The sequence below is a fragment of the Centroberyx affinis genome, unplaced genomic scaffold (genome assembly GCF_046629955.1).
Source record: "Centroberyx affinis isolate AG114_WGS23_722 - 3 ecotype Tasmania unplaced genomic scaffold, CSIRO-AGI_Caff_v1 ptg004189l_1, whole genome shotgun sequence".
In the NCBI taxonomy this organism is placed as follows: domain Eukaryota; kingdom Metazoa; phylum Chordata; class Actinopteri; order Beryciformes; family Berycidae; genus Centroberyx; species Centroberyx affinis.
The window spans coordinates 43,221-69,954 of record NW_027281941.1 but is presented as its reverse complement, the minus strand read 5'-3'; the positions used below and the strand labels follow the sequence as shown (position 1 = coordinate 69,954).

Sequence of the window (26,734 nt, the reverse complement as noted above, 5' to 3'; positions counted from 1 at the left end):
TTCACTTTTTCACACAGAGAAGATAATGAAACAAAATGTACATTCTTATTCATAGAACTTCCATGGTTGTTATGGAAGCATCTAGATGAGTTTATTCAAATGCTAATGAAAATTGGAATATAAAAGTGCAACCCCATGATAGCATTTTATTTTTCCACTCATGCATGCGTAATTTGGGTAATAATGATATTATGAATTCAATGATCCAATTTGTATGTACTTCCGTGAACAATTTATGCCTGCATAAGTGGAAAATTAAAATACCATTGTGGAAATGCATTTGTACTTTCCAGTTTTCATTATCATGGGGATTATCATTATTATTAGTGGTGGTGTGGTGGGGATGGTAGTAGTAGTAGTAGTAGTAGTGGGCTAACATGTCATAGATGCAGATAATGAGTCACAAAAATAGTATTACTGTTGAATTTAAAATTTAATTATGACCCATATTAAAGTGGAAAATAATGCTTTAATAATGGATTGCATTCTCAATCTTTGGTTTGCATTAACATTTAAAATAAAGTAACCTGTATGCTTCCATAATAACCATGCAAGTTCTATGAATAAAAAGTTATATTTTTTCATTATTATCATTAATATTTTTTTTTGTGTGACAGCAACAGTAGTTAATGAGTCACAGAAACCAGTATGATTATATTAGCATTGGGTATTATTAATGAATTTAAATTTAAATTCAATTTAAATTAATTTCAATGTTATTGTTTGCATTGCCATGTGAGTGAAGTTAACATGATATGCTGACAATAGAAACCAATAGCGCCCCCTAGAGCTCACGTAGCCACCCGGACACAAAGACGTGAAGGAATTTCCGGTGACGTCACTGCGTATGTCCATAACAGGGCTGCAGCTGTCTGAGAGCAACAATAACAAGCCCTAACCGACAACTTATACACGGCTGAAACACTATCTGACAGCCCAAAATCTCACCGAATCTCACAAAATGCGGCTGTCGAATTAATTCTGGCCTCCGCTTCTTCGTCGTCCGAGTCGGAAACCGGCGGAGCGTCGCGGCCACCGCCGCGGAAGAAACACCGAGACTCGGCCGCAGAGGGAGCAGGGCAGTTCGGGGCTGCAACTGGGTCAGTGGGCCTGTCCGCGGCTGTACCGGTGCTTTTGACTTTCCCGTATTCCGCCGTCGCGCCTGTCATTCGTTTAAATCCACACGGCGTCACCCGCATAAACCCTCGTAACATGCAGGCCAACGGGGCAGGACAGGACCGGGATTCAGAGCTGTCCTGCCAAAACGGTGCTCAAAACGGCGAGTCGTCCTCCGCCGGGGGAGCTCACACCAACGGACTTGTGTCAGTCACTAACAATGGAAACTCTGTCAGCAACAACAACAACGGAGTGTCAGCCCAGCCTGCGTCCAACAACACCAACACCGCTTCGGATGCCAATTCCACCGTCAAGAAGAAGAAACGTCTGTCTCAGTCTGAGGAAGATGTCATCAGATTGATAGGGCAACATCTACACGATTTAGGACTGAAGTAAGTAAGCCAGTTTACTGTGTCATCGTCCAGGCAAGGCTTTCTAGCCAGCTGTCAGATGAATCATCTTACTCAAATCCACCATGAAAGCAGGACTATCATGATGACCTTTAGACCCTGTTTAGTGTTTTTCTCTGTTGTATGGAGAAGATGGTACACCAAACTCCATTTTAAAAACATGGCAAGTAATGCTGTCTTGCTTATCGGCAGTGCACACACCTCGTTGAACATGACTGAAGACATTTTACGAATCGTTAGGAGTCGCTGATACATTCGGCACATATATAATCCACCAACCGAGGCTACTTATTTCAATGAAATTTCAACTTTTAGAAGTGGTTCTGCGATTCCCAGCTCTGTCAGGCTGATTCCCAAAGGGTCCTGTATCAGGGCCAGTCATTCCCACGATCTTGATCTGCCTCCACCAAAATACACCGCGGAGGGCGGTAGTGAGCAGTGTGACCCATAATAAGTTTGGATTTATTACAATGCAGCTTGGTGGATCATGTATGCCGAATTGAAGAGTGGCTCCTAAACATTCGGATAAACTCTCAAGTCGTTATGTACGTTTGTCAGTAAGCAAGGCGGCTTAAAATTGCCAGATTTTAGAACCGAGTTTGGCGTGAGATTTTCTCCATAAGAGATAACTGCAGGGGGAAAGATGGTCTTATCAACACTGGCAACATGTCACCCTCACCTGCTGTAAAAATGTGAATCGACACTATAGATTAGACCATAGTATTAGATGTACTTCATCGTCATGGACTAGTTCTCTAATTGACACACAGTGGGAGAGGATCATATGTGTAAAGCTTACAGACAGGGATGTGGAGGGTAAAACCCACCAAAACTCAGTTTACCCACTTTTTTTAGGCTGACATAAATCCTCATGACCTAAATTCTTAGTATACACCACAGTAATTGTATCAAAGGAATGTTAAGTTATGTGAGGACAGGATCCTCTAAGGAGAAAAAAAGGAATAAATTGGAATAAATAAATTTTTTACAGATTAAATTTGCTGATAGACTGTCGTTGAAAAGTAGCCTGCTAAAAATCTAATCCGCGCTTAGGCCTACTTGGCTTGTGGGTGCAGAAACAGAGTCATATATTATTGATCTGTTTTTCTATCACATGACAAGGCTTTAGCCACAATTTGTGAAATGACCACACAAGTTCCAGTACCAACTGACGCATTAAAAATTGATCATGAGCTCTGAGGCATTCCTGGGTCATTGATTATCACATTAAATTGATTTTTTTTTTTTTCCCCTGCTCTGTATATTGTTTCTTTACAGTCAGACGGTGGACCTGCTGATGCAGGAGTCTGGCTGCAGACTGGAGCACCCTTCTGCCACCAAGTTCCGCAATCATGTCATGGAAGGAGAGTGGGACAAGGTTGAACCAAGTTAACTGAACACATATCTATATTGCTAAGAGGACCAAGTCTCAGTGATCCTAGTCACGTTATTTAGGCCTGCTAAAGAGGAGGCATGGTCACGTGGATTCAATTCTAGCTATTGTATGATTTGCTGTGCATAATGAATAGTGGGTTGAATAATGGGTTAATCAACAGTATAACCTACCTTGATCTATTATTCACTGTGTTTCTTTTTGTTTAGGCTGAGAGTGACCTGAATGAGCTGAAGGCATTAATGCATTCTCCAAGTGCTATAGTGGTAAGTTCAAGGCCAGTAATCCTCGGACTCTTGTAGAACTGCTAGGCATTATGTTCAAGTATTCCTAATGCTATATGGTCTCATGGAGAAATGAACACTTTTGAGTGTGTCTGTTGTCACGATACCAGAATTTTGACTTCAATAGCCATACTAAGTTTTAAGTAATAATCTGCAACATTTTCATGTAAATAAATGTCTGTTTTGCTACTCTCTATCACCGATTGATATAACACAGTAGTGATTCAAGCTATATCCGGTTCATGAAAGCGTTTCCATTTGCTGTTCTAAACAGCCGGTGTCTGGTAGATCTTTCCTGGGAAAAATCCTCTGCTGCCAAGGAAGTGATGCGTTTTACGTTTCTGGTTTGTTTGGAATAAATAGAAGAAGAACTGGGTAGTTAGCATGAGCGGCGATAGCTGAACAGACAAAGAAAAGAGCGCCACCTACTGAAACTCAAACTGCATCAATAGAAAATCCAAGGAAGAAGACGTCACAGTATTGGACACACTGTTTGATTGACAGGTGATCTCTGGGAAGAGCAGTGCAGAAACACCACAGCAATGAGTGCTGAGCAACAAAGATGGATACAAAATTAAAAAAAAACAAGAATCTTTGGTTTTACCACTTTAATATTTGAAAAAAATCAATACTATTACAATACCACAGCAAAAACTATAAAGCAACGTCATAGAACAGCCACTGTGCTTTATTTTAAACAAAAGCACCGTAAATTCAACATCATTATCAATTACTTAAATAACTTAATGAATATTCAACTCTGCAATGAGAATAAATAACTGGGATCCACTTCAAGACATGTGGGACTCTTCTTCAGCTGTTTGACTCCGACTGCGGCAGTCTACTGTCAAAATCCAGACTGACGCTCTGTCTAGTCTAATCCTCCTCCTCCTTCTTCTTCTTCACCTTCTCCTTCTTCATCACATTCTCCTTCTTTTTCTTCTTCCAATCCGCATGTTTATGCCCTCCAGAGAGGACACAGAAATGGAATTTCAGCTTGCAGAACACATTCGCTGAAAGTATCAAACGAGAAAATTAAACATTGAATTCGATTTTTCGCAGTGGTATCAAAGTAGTATTGAAATTTGGATTATCGCGACAAGGCAAGTGTACATTGCCTCAGAGTATTCAATCTCATCTCCTTTTGTGGATAAATATCCCAGAACGCACACAACCTATGGACACCACGATGGCTTATGATGCTTTTTTGTTATTTTCGGCATTTTGCATTGGTTCACCTGTATGCCTCTTCCCTCTGCAGCGTATGAAGTTCCTGCTGTTGCAGCAGAAGTATCTGGAGTACCTGGAGGATGGGAAGGTCTTGGAGGCACTGCAGGTTCTGAGAGCCGAACTCACCCCCCTCAAGTACAACACCGAGCGCATCCACATACTGAGCGGGTAAGACCGCAACCTTAGAGTTGATTGATACATACTCTGGAACGTCGCCGTGAGTAGAACTGCCATTTATAAAGGGAGAGAATTTCTCTGTACTCTTCGGTAGAGTAGTTTTTGTATTTGGATTTAGCTTTTTCCACGTTGTAGAAATTCTGTTGTCAAATCCCCCATAGATATGGTAGGAATTATATTATCTCTATTTTGACAGCCTCTCAGTTAACTTGGTATTGTAAAGTAGGGTTTGTCTGATATTGTTTTTTCAAAGCCAATACCAATACTGATATTTTTGTGCTGAAGCTGTCGTTCGCAGGTATTTTATGCCCATATTCAACATCTCAAAGTGTTCCCATTTTCATGCCAAGAATTATAAGGATTCAGAATTTTATACTCGTCAGGGTGGAAGAGTCTCTGAAACAACATTTAAGACCATCATGGGACGCTAAAATTCTCCACTGTAACTTGCACTAATGAAAATTTTTAGGTGGGTCATCAACTCTTTAAAGGCAGGTTGACCCACACTACCTATTCAATGGTAGGGGAAACTCTGGAATACATAGATTTTTACAAAAAAACATAATTGAACACTAAAAAAAAAAATGTGCAAAGCAAAAAATGTCTTTGCAGGCGGCAGAGACTGATATATCAGCAAAGCGATATACCGTATTTCCTCTAATAGTGGCCGGTAGTCAATTAAAAGCTGGGTCTCCGATAATGGCCGGGGCCGTCAACACGAACAAATAAAGGCTGGCCCCAAATACAATACAAAACAAAGGAAAAAACAACGGTGGATACCGGTAAACTTCTGGTGCCTGTTATATAATGTAACTGTAGTTTGTAGTAACGTACAAGTGCCACAAGATGGCAGTATGCCACAAGACGGCTCAGCCGGCAGAAGTCTGGAGCGTGCCGTCGTCGATTACCGTAGTTATCGGTAATGCAGTGCAGTAACAAAAAAACAGCTACCTAACGAACCCCAACAGAAGCAGATCAGAAAACAAGGAGGCTTCGTACTGAAATATGAGCAAATATACTTATCAAACAGAGGGAATTAGAAATAAAGGCCTGTCTCTAATATAAGCCTGCTTCCAATAAAGGCCTGGTACCCTCTGCAGTTGAGGTAAATAAAGGCCCGGGCCAATATTAGAGGAAATACGGTATTGGTCTAACCCTAAAAGTAGGTCTGAGTGTCACTGACTAAAAGTGTTGTCTCTTTGGAAGGTACCTGATGTGCAGCCATGCAGAAGACCTACGAGCCAAGGCCGAATGGGAAGGCAAAGGCACCGCGTCCCGTACGAAGCTCCTGGACAAGCTGCAGAGTCAGTACAGTTATTCTTTCACTTTCCCGTAGTACTTTCAATTGTCATATTTGTCCATATGTTGATTTGCAAGCATTAAAAGCAATGGTTAACCCTTTTATAGCGTTTATTTATAATGTCGCTTCTCTTCCGCTCATTGTAATCCTCCGGCCCCCTTTCCACTTGGCATTAACATTGCGTATCCACGTTGTGTTTAGATATGATTTAGTAGGCTTATAGTCTATTTACACCTGGCATTAAAATGGGTCTCTGTACAAATTGAAATCAGATTTCTCTGTCTTTCACCAAAGTGCAGATTGGCATGCATTTCACTTCCTCTGGCCTCATTTACTTCCTATAAACCTGACAGCAAACAGCTTGTCTTGTTTGTTCCCCATCTGCCAGTATTCTGACAATCCATTTTTGACAAGTATGTTACTATCTGAACTGCTTGATGCCCATCTCATTTGCGTGGCTCCCAGGTTGAATCTGTGCACTGAAGTTTATTTACGTTTACGTGGATTGGAGGCATGTTGAATTGACACTTTGTTGTTGATGTGGCCAAATGCGTTTTACACTTGGCTTTGATGTGTTTTTGCTTCATCTGATGACAATCCAATCACCCAGGACACCTGTTGGTGCAGGTGCAAAGGGGGTCTCTCTCATCTCTAAGAGTAGATTAAATTTAATTGATGGGGAAATTGGGTCGTTGCTGCCAGTGTTGCCAACTTGGCGACTTTGTCACTAGTTTTAGTGACTTTTCAGAACCCCCTGGCGACTTTATTTCTGAAAAGCAACTAGTGACAAATCTGGCTACTTTTTCTGACCATGGGGAACAATGTTAAAGTGTTGAATCTAGGGCTGCAACTAACGATTATTTTCATTGTCGATTAATCTGTCCATTATTTTCTCGATTAATCGATCAGTTGTTTGGTCTATAAAATGTCAGAAAATGGTGAAAAATGTCAAACACAATTGGAGAATGTAGAAGAATGACTGTTCTGATCATAGTTTCACTGTTTTCTCTCTACCTACAATACAGATAGTCATGGAATTCCGGACAAAATCATGAAAATGGTGAAAAATGTGGATCAGTGTTTCCCAAAGCCCAAGATGATGTCCTCAAATGTCTTGTTTTGTCCACAACCCAAAGATATTCAGTTTACTGTCATAGAGGAGTAAAGAAATCAGAAAATATTCACATTTAAGAAGCTGGAATCAGAGAATTTTGACTTATTTTTCTTAAAAAATTACTCAAACCGATTAATCAATTATCAAAATAGTTGGCGATTAATTTAATAGTTGACAACTAATCGATTAATCGTTGAAGCTCTAGTTGAATCCCAAAGCATTTGCCAATAAATTGGTACGGCTGATGCCGGTTTGCTCTACTTGCTTGTCATCCAGAGAGGTCTGATGATCACAGTGCGTCCCACACACAGCGTAGCCCCCCTCCCTCCGCTGCGAGTGGAGACTGTAGGTTATATATTGATATGCAAATTAGCATATGACGTCATCCGGCGACTTCTAGCGACTTTTTGAGCAGCCAGTAGCTACTTTCCTTGGAAACAAGTTGGCAACACTGGTTGCTGCAGCAGATAGTATTAGGATACAGCAACGAAAAATAGAATCTAAATAAGCATAGAGCAAATGGGGTATTAAACATAGCACAGTTCCAGCATGTCAAGATCTCATTAAGTAGGAATGCAGGGTAAAATCTGGATTACAGCATTATGAGAGTGCACATTATAACTAGGGCTGAGACTAGATATCGTCTTAGATTTTGGATATCATAATATCATGATATGGCATAAGTGTCTTTTCCTGGTTTTAAAGGCTGCATTACAGTAAAGTGATGTCATTTTCTGAACTTACCAGACTGTTCTAGCTGTTCTATTATTTGCCTTTACCCACTTAGTCATTATATCCACATTACTGATGATTATTTATCAAAAATCTCATTGTGTAAATATTTTGTGAAAGCACCAACAGTCATCCCTACAATATTGTCGCAATATCGATATCGAGGTATTTGGTCAAAAATATTGTGATATTTGATTTTTTGTCCATATCGCCCAGCCCTACTTATAACAGCAGCAGAAGATGCCGAGACAAAGAAAAAGAATAAAAATGCGAATAATATGCAAATAACCCCGAGAAATGAATGAAACGCGTGCATTTTGTAATAAGTGTAAAACCTCTGAATGTGTGTGCAGCGTACCTGCCTCCGTCGGTGATGCTGCCGCCCCGCCGGCTGCAGACTCTGCTGAGGCAGGCGGTGGAGCTGCAGAGGGAGCGCTGCCTCTACCACAACACCAAGCTGGACAGCGGCCTGGACTCCGTCTCTCTGCTGCTGGACCACGCCTGCAGCCGGTAAGCACTCTTTCATTCTGACGTTTCACCCAGTAGATCGGGACAATATCGGCCTTTTATTAAAAACCGGATACGGACCAGTGAATGTCCGATGAGATGCAGTTTGTTTGATTACATACTTATTGTCTGCGTCTGAAATTAACACCCATCAAACATAAAATGTTGATAAAAATGAATAGCTTCGTCAGCACAGCCAACACTGCCATACTCCTGCTTATTTGCTGTGTCTATTAGGGTTCAACCAATATGGGTTTGTTCTTCATATCTGCAGGAAACAGTTTCCCTGCTACACCCAGCAGATCCTCACTGAGCACTGCAATGAAGTCTGGTTCTGCAAGTTCTCCAACGACGGCACCAAACTGGCAACCGGATCCAAAGACACCACAGTCATCGTGTGGCACGTCGACACGGTAATCAGCTATTTCTTATTATGCTTCAAAGTAGAAGACATGAAGGACAGATGCGTGAGACAGAGCTGAAGCTAAAGGAAGTCTGAGACCCGACTGGTTTATTCACTGGTTTTGCTGTTGGCTGACAGGAAACCCAGCAGTTGAAACTGATGAAGACTCTGGAGGGTCACGCTTACGGTGTTTCCTACTTGGCATGGAGCCCCGATGACGCCTATCTGATCGCCTGTGGGCCTGATGACTGCTCTGAGCTGTGGCTTTGGAATGTACAGGTAAACCCAACCGCCACCTAAGGGTGCGCTCATACTATTCTGCTTTCTTGTAGAAAAACTCCTGCCTCAAACTAGGGCTTCACAAAATCCTTCCGATCATTTTGCTAAATACTGTGATGACAGTTATTAATCAACGATTCTCCAAGCAGCACCAGCTAGAAAGTCTAGTTTTCACTCGTACTGTTGTTGTGGTCCTTATTGTGGTCCTCATTTACAAAATGAAAATTAGAAATAAAACAAAACAAATGCAACTGAAAATATACACGCATGTTGTGTGCCACTGTATTTTTCTTAGTAAATAAAAAAATGAAAAAGAATAAAATCAAATGGTGCAGCTACAAATCTACGGCAAAGTTTGCATAGAGTCTGTTAGAGCTGCAACGATTAATCGATTAGTTGTCAACTATTAAATTAATCGTCAACTATTTTGATAATCAATTAATCGGTTTGAGTAATTTTTTAAGAAAAATAAGTCAAAATTCTCTGATTCCAGCTTCTTAAATGTGAATATTTTCTGGTTTCTTTCCTCCTCTATGACAGTAAACTGAATATCTTTGGGTTGTGGACAAAACAAGACATTTGAGGACGTCATCTTGGGCTTTGGGAAACACTGATCCACATTTTTCACCATTTTCTGACATTTTATAGACCAAACAACTAATCGATTAATCGAGAAAATAATGGACAGATTAATCGACAATGAAAATAATCATTAGTTGCAGCCCTAGAATCTGTACTTTATCATCATCTTAAACAAATCAAAGTGTCTTCAAATGACAGACGACGATCCACTTTTAGGAACTAAAAAATCAGGAGAAGGATTTTACTCTCCAGCGTTGGGCCGATCCATTCTTCCACTTTGCTCCTCACCCAGTCTTTTCCAAAGATGCTCTATGTGAGGATTCTCTGCCCGCTTCTCCATCTTAACTGCACTTTGCACATTTAACGGAAGCGCTTGGCATACCACACTGAGACTTTCAGGGGAATTGAAATTGCATGAAACATGAAGTCGCGACATACAATAATCTACGATTAATTGTACAGCCCTACCTCAACCGCATTATATAATTTGAAAGAGTGGGTCGTGCGACACGGACCATTTTTCTGTTAACGACCAGCTGTCACTATCAGCAAACTGTACTAATGTCCATCTGTGAGATACTTAGCAGAAACTCCCACAACACAGCCAAAGTGTTCCATACTGACTCTTTACGGTCACCTCCTACCAACTCTTCTACCTGTACTTTCTCTGTTTTTTCTGGTTGGTGCTGTCCTAAACCAGGGGTTCTCAACGTGGGGTCCGGGGACCACCAGGGTTCCTTGAGGTGGTTCTAGGGGGTCCCCAGCAAATTGAGGAATTGTTAAACTTTATTTCATTTACAAGAAGTGAACACAATTAGAGAATGTAGAAGAATGACTGTTCTGATCATAGTTTCACTGTTATCTCTCTACCTACAGTACAGGTAGTCATGGAATTCCGGACCAAATCATTTCTAACAATAAAGAATATTCTCAGATTTGGGTCTTAGAGACAAAATCTCATCAAATGGGGATCCGTGACTCTAATGTGGACTAGATTAGGGGTCCTTGATATGAAAAAGGTTGAGAATCACTGTCTTAAAACTGTCAGCTGCCTGCGAAGCGTGAAACTGTCTCTTTTTCCTTGTGATTGGTCGGCTCGCAAAAAAGTGGTCCAGGTCATGCGCGTTCCTCTAAAAAGCTGAACTTTGCTCAGCTTTATAAAGCACTACAGCACGTCTAAAAAAAAAAAAGCCAGGCTCAGTGGCTTTTCCAAAGCCGCCATTTTCTGTCTGCCTTGCTGCTGCCCCCTGTTCACTTTCATGTAAAAAAAAAAAAGAAAAAAGGAGGTGGTGGTTTGAAAAAGCATAATAGTATGAGCCTAAATTCTGACTGTGGATTTAGGCCAAAACGCATTCCAAAACGCCATAAGGCTGTGGACACATTACACAACCTTATGGGCGATTATCACCATGTTTCGGCATTATGACTCATTTTTGAGATCGGTCTGAGTCTGCACTAGTTCGGGTTGGCCGCCCAGATGATCTTGTAGTGTGGGAGGGTTCTGGACCTTTGAGTCCAGTTTTAAGTCTTTCAGTCCTCTTGTAGTGTGAGCTGGTTAACCACTACTCAAATGGAGAATATCTGAATGGATACAGGTAGTGCGGAAAGAAATACGTAGAAGATCCACCTCTGTTTTGGTTATGATGTGTAGTAGGGCTGAACGCTTTTGAAAAAAGATCCTATTGCGATTATTTTGACTGATATTGCAATTGCGATATGATTTGCGATATTAGAGGGAATGATAATTTTTACATCATTATTCTCATTTTCAATGAAAAACGTATTAAAATGATTATGGTGTGATTTTTGCGGGGATCTGTTACCAAACAAAGATGTTTTCTTAAGTCTGTAGAATATGATGTGTAGGCCAGGACATCTCTGCAGCACCACAATATTTTATTTAAAATGCTATTTTGACACACATTTCACCTTTAATAAATAATGTGCCTCCTGCGATTTGAAAATTGCAGTAGGCCATATTGCGATTTCGCTAAAATTTCGATTAATTGTTCAGCCCTAACGTCTAGTAGCGCGAGTGTATTTTTGTGAGATTCGGGGGTTGCGTGATGTTAGAACTCAGGTAGCGCGCGTTCCCCCGAATCCAACTGGTCATCAAATGTGTGTTTCCCAAATCCAGCCGGTCGTCAGTCGTGTGCAACCCCTCTCCATTACGCAAGAAACCTGCAAACGCCTGTCGTTCAGTGTGCCACGTCCAGTCACAGTGTGTCCGGTCGCGCTGCGTTTCACAGGCCCGAGCTGTGTTTCATTTCTTTCTCCCACACCTCTTGGCTCTGTTGCGCAGACGGGGGAGTTGCGAACGAAGATGAGCCAGTCTCACGAGGATAGCCTGACCAGCGTAGCCTGGAATCCAGATGGCAAACGCTTCGTCACCGGCGGCCAGAGAGGCCAGTTCTACCAGTGTGTGAGTATCTTTCACAGCACAGAGGGCTGAGTAAACGTTGTGCTGTCGGTGGCCATGTTCACTGCGGAGTACACAGATCTGTCTTTTTTAGCTTAGACAAAAAAAAAAAACATTTCACAGAGGTGCACTGATAGTATCTAAAGTATTGGGATCAGCGCTGTCCAGCTCCCAAGTATTTCTATTCAGTTTGGCAAATGAAGTTGTCCCTATATCAGCATTTTAATGACATGAGCTTTGGTGAATGTAAAACTTTTCCTGTCTCCTGAATTTTGAAAATGCTGTTATTTATCTGTTAACCTATTCTGAATGAGCTGCTTTTATATGTCAACCCAGTGGTTCTCAACGTGTGGTCCGGGGACCACCAGGGGTCCTTGAGGGGGTTCCAGGGGGTCCCCAGCAAATTGATGAATTGTTAAACTTTAAGCATTATTTCATTTACAAGAAGTTAACACAATTAGAGAATGTAGAAGAATGACTGTTTTGATCATAGTTTCACTGTTATCTCTCTACCTACAATACAGATAGTCATGGGATTCTGGACAAAATCATATCTAACAATAAAAATATTGTCTGAAAGACAAAAACTCATCTAATGGGGGTCCGTGGCTCCAGTGTGGACTAAATTAGGGGTCCTTGATATGAAAAAGGTTGAGAATCACTGTGTTAACCTATTCTGAATAAGCTGCTTTTATTTAACTAATTAATTTATTCTAAATAATCTTTTATCTGTTGATTTATTCTGAATAATCGTTTATCTGTTAACCTGTTCTGAGTAAGCTGTTTTTGAGAGTTCATCAAAAAGTTCATCAATGTTTGACCAGTTTTAAAAAAAAAAACCCAGAAAACCCCAGAAAAAACAAAAAAAATGAGAAGCTATATCCTCTAGCCTATATTGTGTTTCCTATTTTATTATCATTTATCTTTATTAAAGTACTTGGTACTTGTATTGTTTCTGTAGAATTGGTATCAGTGTACCTCTGATATTTAATGATCCAACTGTATTGCCCTGCACCGGCATAGTGTTGATAGGCTTCTATCAGTTTTACAATAATAAGGATTTGTACTGTTGGTTTGTTTTTTTCCCCTGCTTCCCAGGACTTGGATGGAAACCTCCTGGACTCATGGGAGGGAGTTCGGGTCCAGTGCCTGTGGTGTTTGAGTGACGGCCGGACCGTCCTCGCATCCGACACCCACCAACGCATCCGAGGGTACAACTTTGAAGACCTGACGGACAGGAACATGTGAGTCAGTCCCACCAACGTGAATGGGACACATTGAACACATTATATTAACCTGGTCTGAGATGGCTGCACTGGTTTCCAGTCAGTATTATATACTCAGTCAACAGTGATCCAGTAAAAACTTGATCTGTCACATAGCACTGTGTGACTGTTCAATATTTGATTTAATTTCCAACAGTCTAATGGGTGATATTTTGCATAAAGGGTTAGGGTTATTAAATACGATTCCCACTGTAAACGAAAAGGAAGCCAAGCGGGAAATTGGAACAGCTCAGCCAAACCTACATTTCATCATCATATTTTCTCCCGAACACCCAAAATGTACAGTCAGAAGAAAGGAAAATGCAATTTTTGACACAAAGTCGCGTCTGCAGGCGTGGTAGACGGCAAATCGGGCCGCCAACGACAGAGTTTACGATCATTCTCTTACTGAAAAGTGATGAACATCTAGTTTAAAGCTGCATTATGCAAGATTTTTATGTAAAAATATACCCGTCTTATCAGCCTAAATCGCAAAGTGTGGAGCATCCCATCCCCTCCTAATTGATTCACTGCAGATTCGCCCTGTTTGCCCAAATGAAATTCTGGCATCTGGTATGGACACTGGCAGGAAATTCTGTCAGAGCCATGAAAAGAATCCAGCTGCTCTTGAGGAACAATTTGACAGAGGTTTAATATTAAAACCAGCACATTTCGGCCGCAGTAGCCTTCATCTTTTTGACTGGCACGCCTTTGTGGAGCTGCAAGGTCGCAACATATTTTTCTACCCTCAGGAAATATTCTGCATTTATAAAATGCACGTAGTATCAAGTTACCTGAAAGATGTTTTCCACTATACAATTTATTACCATGTCTATCTACAACCTGAAAAGGGAAAATCATTGTTTGGTTGAACTGTTCACTACTCTGCATGTGCAGCCTGTGACGGTGGGCTGAGTAGGCATCACTTTGTTTTAAGGGGCCACAAGCCAAAAAGCCGGAGAACCGCTGCTCTATGTGACGTGTACATTTTCTGTATGATTTGAATTTTAATTGTGGGCTTGCACTACTTTTCTGAGTTTTGCCTTAATAGTTTTTATGTAAAGCAGCAATTTTCCTTAACAAAAAGGGTTTTATAAAGAACTGTTTTAGAAAGGTTTTCTATTGCACCATGCTTATATGGCTCTACAGAGGACCTTTAAGGTGCTGGAAAGAAGCATTTAAGAATGTATAAAATCCTCCAAACGAGCATTAGTAAGAGAACTATTTAAGAACCACACTGGAATATTTATTCTGATTAACTTTTTTATTTTTTTTATTTCTAACCAATCAGAGGGTTCTTTACCTTAATCAAAAATCCCCCTTTTTCTGTGTGCAAGAAATGTGCTGTTGGAATAAAATTGTGTGTTGTGTCGTTGCAGAGTGCAGGAGGACCATCCCATCATGTCTTTCACTGTTTCAAAGAATGGAAGGTTAGCTCTGCTGAATGTTGCTACTCAGGTGAGCAGCTTGTGTGTGAGGGTTTTAAGTAGGGCTGAACGATTTTTAAAAAAATATCTAATTGCGATTATTTTGACTGATATTGCAATTGCCATATGATATTAGATGCGATATTAGAGGGAATGCTAATTTTTACATCATTATACTCATTTTCAATGAAAAACATATGAAAATGATTATGGTGTGATTTTTCTGGGGATCTGTACCAAACAAAGATGTTTTCTTAAGTCTGTAGAATATGATGTGTAGGCCAGGACATCTCTGCAGCACCACAATATTTCATTTAAAATGCTATTTTGACACATTTCACCTTTAACAAATATTGCGCCTTCCGCAATTTGAAAATTGCACTAGGCCATATTGCGATTTCGATAAAATTTCGATTAATTGTTCAGCCCTAGTTTTAAGTGTAATTTTAGCCATTTTAGCTCCACTTCATATGCTACCAGTGCAATTTAGACTTGATATTTAAAATGTTATTGGTCACCATTTAAATTAATTTTTTTTTAATTGAATTTAAAGAGGACTACTTTGCCTGTCAGTGTACCGCATTTCATAATTTCTTCTTATTCGTACTACTGATACCACTATTACAACTACATGTATCATCTTTAGTACTTTTAAATGCCAGTGTGAGAATCTTCCCTCGTGCCATAGCCGGGTGTTGGTAAACGCTGTGTGTTTGTAGGGAGTGCACCTATGGGACCTGCAGGACCGGGTGCTGGTGAGGAAGTATCAGGGCGTGACCCAGGGCTTCTACACCATCCACTCCTGCTTCGGAGGACACAACGAAGATTTCATCGCCAGCGGGAGTGAAGGCGAGGGAAATTCCTATAACTTTAATATTCAAGTGCAAGCCTGAACTGTAATTCTTCTCTCAATAATTTCAGTAGCTTTATCCTTAGGGCATCATGCCACACAAAATCTGACAATTTAATGTTACCTTGCTTTATGGCATGGAACATGACGAAGACATTTTGCGTATCTTTTGGTAAATTTTGGTGAAAAACGATCCGAGAAGCAGCACTTTATTTCAATAAAATCTCACCTTTTATTATTGGTTCACTGTTCTACTGCCCTCTATGGTGTATTTTGATGGAAAGAGATTGTGGGAGTAAGAGTCGAACCAATTCTAGAAATTGACATCGACATTTTATTGAAAAAAGTGCTGGATGTATGCTGAAATCACATCATTGAAGCATCCAGGACCAATGTTCCTTTTTAAGCTGATAGTTTAGCGACCTTTAGTGACCCACCGACATTGACCAAATAATATTTTGTCTCTCCATCCAAGAGAGAACGACTTGTATTCGGGCTGCATATTGATAATGACGCTTCAACTCCGCTGTCCCTTCACAGACCACAAAGTTTACATCTGGCACCGGCGCAGCGAGCTGCCCATCGCGGAGCTGACCGGTCACACCCGCACAGTCAACTGTGTGAGCTGGAACCCCGTCCTGCCGGGTCTACTGGCCAGCGCCTCGGACGACGGGACCGTCCGAATCTGGGGACCCGCCCCCTTCCTGGACGTCCAGGACGCCGAGGGGTTAAACGGTATGACAAGGAGTTCATTCTTCTGCTTCGCCGTGAAGGCTGCCGTCTATCTTGTGTTAAATCGTGGGAAGAGACAAAAATAATCTCTTGCTTTTTCTAAAACTGTCCGTATGGTCTTGTAGGTTGAACTTTGAGTAGGATAGTGCATCCTCGTTTTTTTCCTGCGATTTCTGTTACACAAGTGGCCTGGGAAAACAAAGTATTTCTAAGGATGTGTTCAGACCAAGCATCTTTGGACTTACAGCTGTTTCTTCCTGTGTTCTTAACTGGTATGAACACCAGAGAAGAGTCAGACAAGTCCATCATGCTTAGTCAAAGGGACTGGAATCAGATTTGTTTTGACTCCCCCCACCACCAAAATCTCTAACCTGCAGGATAGCAGGTTACCAAAACTCTGTCCAATAAACAAGCTACTTGTGAGTCATGTGAGCCTGGTTCCAGGGTTCCTACGCAGGTCTGGAAAGTCTGGAAAAGTATTAAAAATGAATTTGATCATTTCCAGGTCTTGAATAGTTTGGGAATTTGAAAAAATGTCTGGAAAAGTATGGAAAATGTTGCGGTTCAGGTCCGATACACACATAATTCTAGCTTTTATGTCGTTGTAGAGCCACTTTGAGTCCACAGTTTTTGTTGATGTGCAGAATAATGTTCAGATAGAGGGACGCTCTTATTACCCAGCCGTTGTCAGCATGCATTATATCAAATACTGACCAAAATCAAATCCGGTCAAGAACATAGGGTCTGGGAAAAATATGGAATTTTAAAATGGAAACCGTGTAGGAACCCTGCCAATCATCTCACATATTCTGATATTTATCTCTGTGAGGAACAATCTTCATCTATACAGTGATATGACCTAGTTAGCAGGGGCAAGATGTCTATCTGCGTAAATCATATTGGACACCAGACAAAATCTTCAAAACAAATCAAGGTCTGGAAAAAGTATGGAATTTTTTAATTGAAAATGTGTAGGAACCCTGTATATACTAAATTATAATATATAAGAGCTGTATTTCAAACAGGGAAAGTCAGGAAATTTTATGAATTCTTCGGGGAAGTCAGAGAAATTCAGGGAATTTTACAAATGGGTCACTTTAAAGGTATATAGCGAAATGTTTCACACATTCATTGCATTAGATGGTTTTCACCACTTTCCAACTTACCATTTTTAGGTCATGAAAGCGCTCTGACTTAGTCATGGAAAGTTATGGAATTTTACATCAGGGCCACAGTGGGAACTTTAGAAACGACTATGGCATCAATCAGACAATTCCACTGTGCTTATATTCTTGAGAATATTTCGAATGATCTGCTATGGGAAGTTTATCTCCGTTGAACAATCTTCATCTATACAGTGATATGACCTAGTTAGCAGGGGCAAGATGTCTATCTGCGTAAATCATATTGAACACCAGACAAAATCTTCAAAACAAATCGAGGTCTGGAAAAAGTATGGCATTTTTTAAATTGAAAATGTGTAGGAACCGCTGTGGTTCGCTTGTAAGCTGGTAGCATGAGCCAAAACAAACCAAATACAAAACTACAACAAAGTAAACTTCTCCACTGTGGTTCGGACCAAAGAAAACCGACCGTAGGGTGCGAAGCGCTCCCATAACCTTTCCTCCTTTTTCTCGTCGTTCCAGAATGTTGCAGCATGGACAGCTGATGGCGAGCGGGCGGCTCCGGACCCGCTGCACACGTGAAGTCGAGGAGAACTAAGACTCTGTAGACTCTCGGAACGGACGAAGCGCAAAAGAAAGCTTTTTTTTTTTGAGTTTGGACCGCCGCTTTCCCGGAGGCCGGGGGGGCGGGGCGGGGGGGGCCCCACTGGTGCTGTTCGTTCGTCAGGATGTCACAACACAAGAGATGTCAAGACTCCAAAAAAAAAAAAAAAAAAAAAAAAAAAAAAAGGGTCACATTATTGAAACCTCGGCCCAGCCGGACGAAGCCGCGGGCTCCGGGGGACCTCCGGGGGCGTCCCGATGTCCCGATGTCGCGCCCCGGTCCCGCGTCCGGACCGTTCCTCTCACCCGCCACCCCAGGACCACCGAACCTTCTGTTATTTATTACCAACAATATTATTTATTCTCACGATGAGTCCGTCGAATAGTGATAGGCTGTGAAGTAGCGGGCCGCGCGGCAGTCGTTTTCGTTTCGTTTTTTTTCAGTGCTGCCTCTGGACCGCTCAAACGAAGACGCTTAAAAAAAAAAAAAACTGATTCGTTTCACCTCCTGAACCTTTTAAGAGAGATTTTAATTACAGGAATATTTTAACAGAATTTAATGGATGTAATACCCACCGAAGAGAATCTTGGAAATGCTAAACGCAAGGTTAACTTGTTTTTGTTTTATATACATATATATATAAAGTACATTTTAACTCGAGTGTGTGCTAGTTTCAGCTTGTTTTTGGTTACGGTGAGAGAAAGTATAATATTCGACGGGCATGTGGCATAGGATTGCACAGGACTACGTGGTTTACAGTAGTTTATTACGCTGTGGCTCACACCCAGTATGTCACCCCGCACCCCTGCCTTCTGAGACTTTCTAGCAGCTATTATGTGAGAAGATCTAGAGTCGTAAGGAATTATCTATCTGTTTTTACTTGGCTGTTCAACCCTCACCTCTACATTTGGGATTATCTCAAGCGTGTGGTTTTCCTCCTTGCCTTCAGTGTATTTCCTCTCACCACATCTGTTACGTTTTACTTTGCCGTTAACATCCTCCCTGTCTTTACTCCCCGTCCCCGTCCCCGTCCCCGCGCTGTGGTGTGAACTGTATGGTTTTTCTTTGTAACTCTTGCGTGTTTTTCATATGTATTCCGATCTATCCCGGCATAAATACAGCAGTCTTTCACTGTTTATATGGATTGTTTTGGGTTTGTTTTGTCGTTAGGTGTTTTTTAAGTTTCACGTATCACCGCGACCGGTCATTTCGTCTCGTTTTTATTTGAGTGGAACGCTACCATTTAACAATTAATGAACGTGCAACACATTTGTACACAAGTGTAACATATGATTATGAACTTGTACAAAGTGTTTCTTTTGGAAAGTCAACTGAACAACCTTGCCTGATATGTTCTGTGTAATATGTGCTGTATATTTGTATGTTATGGCATGTATTATGAGGCTGTGTACTAACAGCAGACAGGATGATTTTTTTTTTTTTTTTCGGTTTTCTGCCCAAACGCCAACCCAGCCGCCACCAGCTTAAAACTATCCCGTCACAGAACAATACATACTAATGTTACACGACAAATAGACGTGCACACACACACGTAACGCACATGACACTATGAGTCGATCACAGATGTGGTGTTCTAGTTTCTGCTTTTGCGAGTTTTTCGTTTTTCTTTTCGTTTACTTCCGAGTATTTTTGGAGCTTCTTGTGTTTGTCCCTCTCCTTGCTGTAAGAAGCCGAAGAAAGAAATCTGTTTGCTTGCAGCCAGTTTTGCAAGAATCCACTTTACATTTTAAATGTGTTATTATAAAAAGTGATTGTACTGTTACGTATTGTTGTGTAGGAGAAGTGTTATGTATGCATATTTTCAATAAAGCATTCAGGGTTTTAAAATGTTAAGCAAGTGTTTTTTTGGTCCGTGCCAAATACCAAGATGGAAAATGATTGACAGCATGTATTTTACACACCTTCATACATGGTAAATTTATTTTTTCAAACTTTCATATACTTCCACTCAAAATGGTCAGTTGTTTTATACTTAATACCTCTTATTGTTCTATTCTTTTTTTTTTTTCTTACTTTTTTTTTTCTTTGCTGTATCTTATTACCATTTTCCCACAGGGATCATTAATTTCATCTTATACCAAAATCATCATGGAAATACATTCTCATATTGAATCTGTACTGGAATTTACAGCTCTCATACAGAGTCTTTTTGAGTCATTACAAATAAACCATGCGACTTCAATTTCAATTTTATTTATGAAACTCCACATTTCCCAAACAGCAAAAAAAAAAAAAAAAAAAAAAAACTGCTTCAGACAGTAACTGTTGTGTGAATCAGACATGAATTGGAACATCAGCAGTCCTCCCAGCTTACACAACACTGTGAAGAAATACAAACGGCTAGAGAATATCTGCGGATGTGGCTCTCGCAACCAGACGCCTTTCATTCTGTCCACGCCGATGTAAACCTGGCGGCTTCGTACTGTGCAATCACTGCTGAATTGTCAAATAATTCAGTTACCGGCCAAACAAACGGGAGTGCAGAAATCCGTTTAGAAATCCCATTTAAAAGCACGTGTTCCCCCTGAGAAACCTTTCCACCAGTCAAAAATAGGAGCTTTCTGGCCGACAGGGGAGGTTAGCCTTTCAACATACAATTAGCGTTTGGTGTCAAAGTAATTCAGTAAACATAAGCGGATTTACTCAACAGTGCAGGTTTGACTCCAACCGTGCTGCAAGCGGGTACGCAACCGGGCGTTTTGCTTTTTCCCCCAGCGCGACGGTCGACTTCGGCCGATATATGGTGACAAAAACGGGGACGTGTGACTCAGATCTGATTGGTTCAAAACGGGCTCGACGGACAGCGGTGTAATACTGACTCCAAACGGTGACGGCCGGCTCAGCAGCAGAAGACTCTCGCCGAGCTGTGGGCTCGCGGATCCGGTCAGTTGCGATTGTCGTTTTGTTCTGCTGACCGGTCACACGTTTAGCGGTATGTGTGTGTGTGTGTGTATATCCACCACAAACACAAATATCTGGGCAGCTTTCGGAGGAGAGGTTGCTTCACGTTACCCGACATCCATTTCTGTGGGATAGGAGGAGGAGTGGGAGGAGGTGGGGGGTGGGGGGGGCCCGAGCCATGGTTGGAGATTAGTGGAGTGTGATGCCGCTCTGGCCGGAAGGACCTCGTATGCGTAAAACCTCTCAGAACACGACTACTGATCCGCCGTCTTGCGTAGAGCTGCAACGATTAATCGATTAGTTCTCAACTATTAAATTAATCGCCAACTATTTTGATAATCGATTCATCGGTTTGAGTGATTTTTTTTAAGAAAAAGAAGTCAAAATTCTCTGATTCCAGCTTCTTAAATGTGAATATTTTCTGGTTTCTTTCCTCCTCTATGACAGTAAACTGAATATCTTTGGGTTGTGGACAAAACAAGACATTTGAGGACGTCATCTTGGGCTTTGGGAAACACTGATCCACATTTTTCACCATTTTCTGACATTTTATAGATCAAACAACTAATCGATTAATCGAGAAAATAATCAACAGATTAATTGTCAATGAAAATAATCGTTAGTTGCAGCCCTAGTCTTACGGTAACTAGTGTTGTCACGACAACCCGACGTTTCAACACTACTTCGATACCGTTGCGGAAGATTGAATTCGATATTTAACTCGTAAACATTTGATACTTCACCAAATGTGTTCCGCAAACTGAAGCTCCGTTTCGATGTTGCCTCTAGAGGGCGCCGGATTGGAATGGTTAAAGGAAGGAGGGTGCATCAGTCTGGCTCCTGACAGTGGACTGCAGTCAAACAGCTGAACAAATTCAACAGTCCACCCCGTCTGGAACTGAATCCCAGTTCACCTAAACTGGGCAAACAGGTGCCAGGAGACAAATATGGAGCTTTTTCCCTTACAGAGCCGACAAAGACAGACACCCAACTGACGTCAAAGTAGTATTATTCCAGTGGATCTCTGCTCTATTTACCTAGCTTACTCCTTTCTAGTGGGAAAATGTGAAAGTGTGTTATTTCTGTCCATGTTGTTGTAATTCCTAGTAGTCGCCAACAGAGGTCGATAAAAGCTATAGATTACTTAAGGCCCCTTTAAAATAAAGCACAGTGGTTGTTCTGGGACGTTTTCAATGGTTTCTTCTAGTTTGCCATGACGGTATCGTAGTAGTGTTGATTTTTTTTAGATATTAAACAAAGTATCGGTATTGAAGTTAAAACTGTGGTATCCTGACAACACTAATGACCACTATGAACCTCAGTAGGAACAGAATAACGGCAAACTCGTCATCTCTGCTCAGCTGTTCTAAAAAGTTTTATGCATACGGGCCCCGGACATGACGTTCGGAACAGCATACCCAAGAGTTTGGAATTTGGCAGCTTGGGTTAAGACGCTTCCTGGGTGGGTCAATCGTTGATCAGAGCCAGGATCATGCTGTGAAAGGAGAGAGATGGTGGATGGAGAAATGGAAGAGCACAGAACCGTCAGGGTACATACAGTAGAAGTGGATTAGACTAAATATGGCTCAACACTTAATTTGCATTTACTTGCATCTTGAGTGAGCGTGACCACATACTCTGCAAGTATCTGACGTGATGGATTACTCCTTGAGTTTTCACAAGACAGATAGATGTGAAGAACAGAAACTCAAGAGTCGGAACTTAGAATGCGTCTGAAATGGAAAAACTCCATGTCCGAATTCGCTGTTTGCAAATCCTAATATACAAGGCCACAACACTGTATCATACGAGGCGATTTAATGGGTTTGTGGGTAGCACTCTTATTTTGAAACTCGATCTACAGTGCTGGAGGCAGCGCTGGTCGTCACATGGATGTGGAGATAGACTTGGGGGTTCCTGTTCCTGAGACGTTCAGAGTTGATTTTGACATCGATTGGCTGTGTACAAATAATGTTGAAATGTGTTATATGCAAAATCACGTTAAATAATCAAATTTATGTTCATCTCACTGAACCGAATGGTAATGTTAGGTGTGATGTCAAACAAAACAGAAATGAACGGGTCGCGCTTGGACTCAAGATGCGAGTAAATGCAAACGAATGACAGTGACATCTTGAGGCTATTCGGGTTATACTAAACGCCGGTGTCATCTCTTACCTGTACAAATAAATGAAGAAGCAGAGCAGATGGAAGCCCAGTTTAATCATGGCTTCCTTCATATGGGACTTGAGCTGGCCCCGGTTGTGGATCTCAGTGGGGTCGAACACCCCCATGTTACCCATCGGTACCTTCACGTACCTGCAACAGGGATCAGAAGTAAGACATAGGCTAAAACCTGTCTTGTACTTGTCTTCACTACAAGGAATCCTATACACAAGACAACAATACTACAATAGCATCAATAGGTGTGCAAACCACTCACCTGTAAATATTCCAGGCTGCTACAGGCAGGTTGAGGAGGAAGATGAACCAGTGCATGGAGACCAACATCAGCACAGTAGACAGGCTTTGGCCAACCAATTCTGGAATTACCCACTGGACAGACCCCAAATGCAATACGTCATGTGCTATAATAACAAACTCTTTTCCTAAAGTACTCTTTTTTTAAAACAGAGATTACAGAGTGCTCATCATCAAGGCAAGACTTTGGCTCACAGGGGGTTCAAAGTTTGTGATATAGCTTTGTTTCAGACCTAACTGTGCTTCAGCAAAACCTTAAAATAATGAATGCATGTTTCCCCAGAAGCACGGCCATATTAAGCTGCCATATTTCTACATGACACGCTCTCCCAGACAGAGAGAAAAAGAAAACGCTTCATTTCAGGGCTGTAGAGCCAGAAAGTTGAACGTTATTTGCATTGCAAAATCCCTCTTAACTGCAACAGTAATAATCAAAAGCGAACATTTACTTACTTTGTTCAGCTTGGAGCAGCAGGCTCTGGCGTTTATGTAGTCACATTCTAGATCAGAAAGGGTGATGATCTGCGCATTAAGTCAAGGTGTCAAACTAGTGAGAATCTAATGGGACGAAACTCGTTGCTGTAAACACCTAGGCCCCTCACAAAGTGGCCTAACTTACACTGAAAATAAAAAAATATGTTACTGCCACTTCTATTTCCTCTCTTTCCATAAAAACATAAATTACCACGCTGTCTGCATTGGTACAAGTTTCAAAAAGTCAGTATAAAAGTCAGTAAAAAGCAAGTATAAGACCAATTCAAAATAATAATAAACAAACAAAGCTGGTAAAACCAGTCTGTTTCTGATTGAACATAGCTAATGAAAGTTGTGAAACTATAAATGGGCAGAATAACAAAAGGACAACGTAGAAAGAAAGTAATTGTTAAGGAGCATGAAGTCCCAACAGTGTTTAGTAAAGCAGACGGGATGTATTCATCTAAGAGTGGACACGCAGCGCAAATAAACCTGTCATAAGGCTACATGGTGAAACAAATAAGACTAAAAATACATATGACACTTTAAGTTAAGACTTTTTCAGGCCTTCAACTTAGAGCAGTTAAGACTTTTTCAGACTTTTCAAGAAGAGTGATACATTGATATAATAGTGCATGAATTGTGTTTCCTTGCTAGCAACAAATGTATTCAGTAGGCTACACACCCGTGACCTGATAGAATATGACTTAATACCTTTTACAAATCGGGTCAACTAGTACAATTGGGATAATATGATAAATTAAATAGCAATTTCTCAATTTAAAAAAAACGTTGACAAACGGTTCACACTGCTCCTTACCGCTCTCCCCGGTGTATTTTGGTGACAGAGGATTGTGGGAAACGGGCGAGCCAATTTTATAAATTGAAATTAAGATAAATGCCACTTGATGTATTGCAGACTTGAATAGGGGAACCTAATGTTCTGTAAAAGGTCGTGTTCTTCGATGTGTTACCTTTACCGCCACTATTTATATGGAGTTTGGCGTGTTCTCTCCATACAGGGAACGTATCGGAGCTAGCTACAGTATTGAAGTGTACCAGAATTACATCTTATGTATTTCCAGGTACGGCTGTATAGATTTATAGCGTAATTTTCACGCAGTTTTTATCGACATTTGTGCATTCCTCCCACCACACTTTACCATAACTACTGCTGAAAAACAGGTTCGTCTCATGTTAGCCTGCGACTGACACTTGTAGCTAGGCGGCTAACCGGTTAGCTAGCTAACGTTAGTTAACCTGCTAACACACAGTGAACTGAAGCCTCCGGAAAACTTCAGCCAACGGCGTTCACAGACAAGCTCCATATCCAGAAAGAAACACACTGGAAAAAAAGGATACGAAGTACACCGACAGAAAAATCAGCGCACAGCAGTCGACAAGTGACAGAATAAACACCGCAGCCTCCATTTTTCCTCTTCCTTGTGTGATTTGTTTTCATTTCCTGGTAGTTTTCTATACCGACACCTAGCGGACTGGAGAGTAGATGGTGATTTAGCAACGCTACAGGGACTGGGCTGGACAGAATAATAAGTAGCCTAGAGCAGTGATTCTCAACTTTTTTCATATCAATTTAGTCCACATTAGAGCCACGGACCCCCATTTGATGAGATTTTGTCTCTCGGACCCAAATCTGAGAATATTTATTGCTAGATATGATTTTGTCCAGAATTCCATGACTATCTGTACTGTAGGTAGAGAGATAACAGAGAAACTATGATCAAAATAGTCATTCTCCTACATTCTCTAATTGTGTTCACTTCTTGTAAATTAAATAATGGTGAAGTTTAACAATTCATCAATTTGCTGGGGACCCCCTGGAACCCCCTCAAGGACCTCTGGTGGTCCCTGGACCCCACGTTGAGAACCACTGGCCTAGAGATCCTGTGTGTTGAATTCCACTAGCTGCAGCCACACTGATCCACTGGGCAGAATTATTAGATAGATTTCTGTCCATTGGGCTGTTTTGGAACGTCAACATGGTGGGAGAGGCAGAAATACAGCAGCCTAGCTTCGCTCATAACGGTGCTACTTCATAGAAACAAGTTAAATTCACTTGAACACATTGGGCTTGTTCGGAACCGGATACTAACGTACTGCCTACTACATACTGTAGTTAGACTGAGGAGTCTGATACGTCTTTTGTTGATTTGCTAACGCTGTCAACCGGTAAATAGACCAGTTTCTATTAGCTAACATGTTAGCTAGCTGTTTCTTCTTCTTCGGTAAGACACGATCACATTGCATTGTGGTATACAGGAGAAATTGTAGGGTACACTGTCTGTTCACTACAATTTGTAGTGCATTGTGGGTATCTTATAGTGGACTATTTAGTGAATCAAATTAACCGTTGAGAATTCGGACACTAGTAGAAAATGGCGGATACACTATATAGTGCACTATTTCTGTAATAGGGAACTGTTTCGAACAGAACTGCACTGTGATTGTCCCGACGGTCCAAACACCGCCCAGCCATAAAACATTGGTCATACAACGAACGGAGCCCGTAGTTTAAGCTCATAAAACAGGTACAAGCACCGGTGCTGCTCTTTATTTATTTTTTCAGAACCGGCACGCGCATTAAACACAAAGACGCAGCAACACAGTGAATCCCTATCAGCTACAGGGCTGCTGCTCTGTATCTGACCGTGACCTCTGACCTCCCTGTGGAGCAGGCAAGCAACAAGAGAATTCCTCTACCGAGAGAGAGAGAGAGAGGAAGACTGACATGTTGTAGATGTTGTACTTTCTTCCTCTTCTTTTCACTCTCTTGCCCCCCATATGTTTCATGTAGAATTACACATTAAACACACACACACACACACACTTGACTGTTCTACAATCTCTGGTCTCATCCTACACCTTCTGCACTTGAGCATGAAAAGAAT

The 26,734-nt window shown here is 41.2% G+C and overlaps 2 protein-coding genes across 4 annotated transcripts; one reads left to right on the top strand and one right to left on the bottom strand.

Annotated features, from left to right (window-relative positions):
- The first annotated feature begins 999 nt into the window (after positions 1–999).
- Positions 1,000–17,976, top strand: LOC139664007 (WD repeat-containing protein 26-like). Its single transcript, XM_071542811.1, has 14 exons — positions 1,000–1,508; positions 2,805–2,904; positions 3,129–3,185; positions 4,465–4,601; positions 5,817–5,914; positions 8,110–8,266; positions 8,538–8,676; positions 8,805–8,945; positions 11,830–11,949; positions 13,045–13,190; positions 14,591–14,669; positions 15,358–15,487; positions 16,029–16,223; positions 17,867–17,976. Exons 1-14 carry the CDS (start codon positions 1,213–1,215, stop codon positions 17,887–17,889), a joined length of 1,818 nt encoding a protein of 605 aa, XP_071398912.1. The 5' UTR covers positions 1,000–1,212; the 3' UTR covers positions 17,890–17,976.
- LOC139664006 (protein cornichon homolog 4) lies at positions 3,917–25,267 on the bottom strand. Of its 3 annotated transcripts, XM_071542809.1 has the most exons (6): positions 25,188–25,267; positions 23,805–23,873; positions 23,314–23,426; positions 23,049–23,189; positions 22,289–22,365; positions 3,917–4,216 (listed from the first exon to the last, which is right to left on the bottom strand). In XM_071542809.1, the coding sequence occupies exons 1-5, from the start codon at positions 25,254–25,256 to the stop codon at positions 22,338–22,340; spliced, it is 420 nt and encodes a 139-aa protein (XP_071398910.1). In that variant the 5' UTR covers positions 25,257–25,267; the 3' UTR covers positions 3,917–4,216; positions 22,289–22,337. The 3 variants fall into 3 exon arrangements, with proteins under 3 accessions (XP_071398910.1, XP_071398909.1, XP_071398911.1); XM_071542808.1 differs by lacking the exon at positions 3,917–4,216 and having other exon boundaries at positions 19,937–22,365; XM_071542810.1 differs by lacking the exons at positions 3,917–4,216; positions 23,049–23,189 and having other exon boundaries at positions 22,329–22,365.
- Between the last annotated feature and the right edge of the window lie 1,467 nt (positions 25,268–26,734).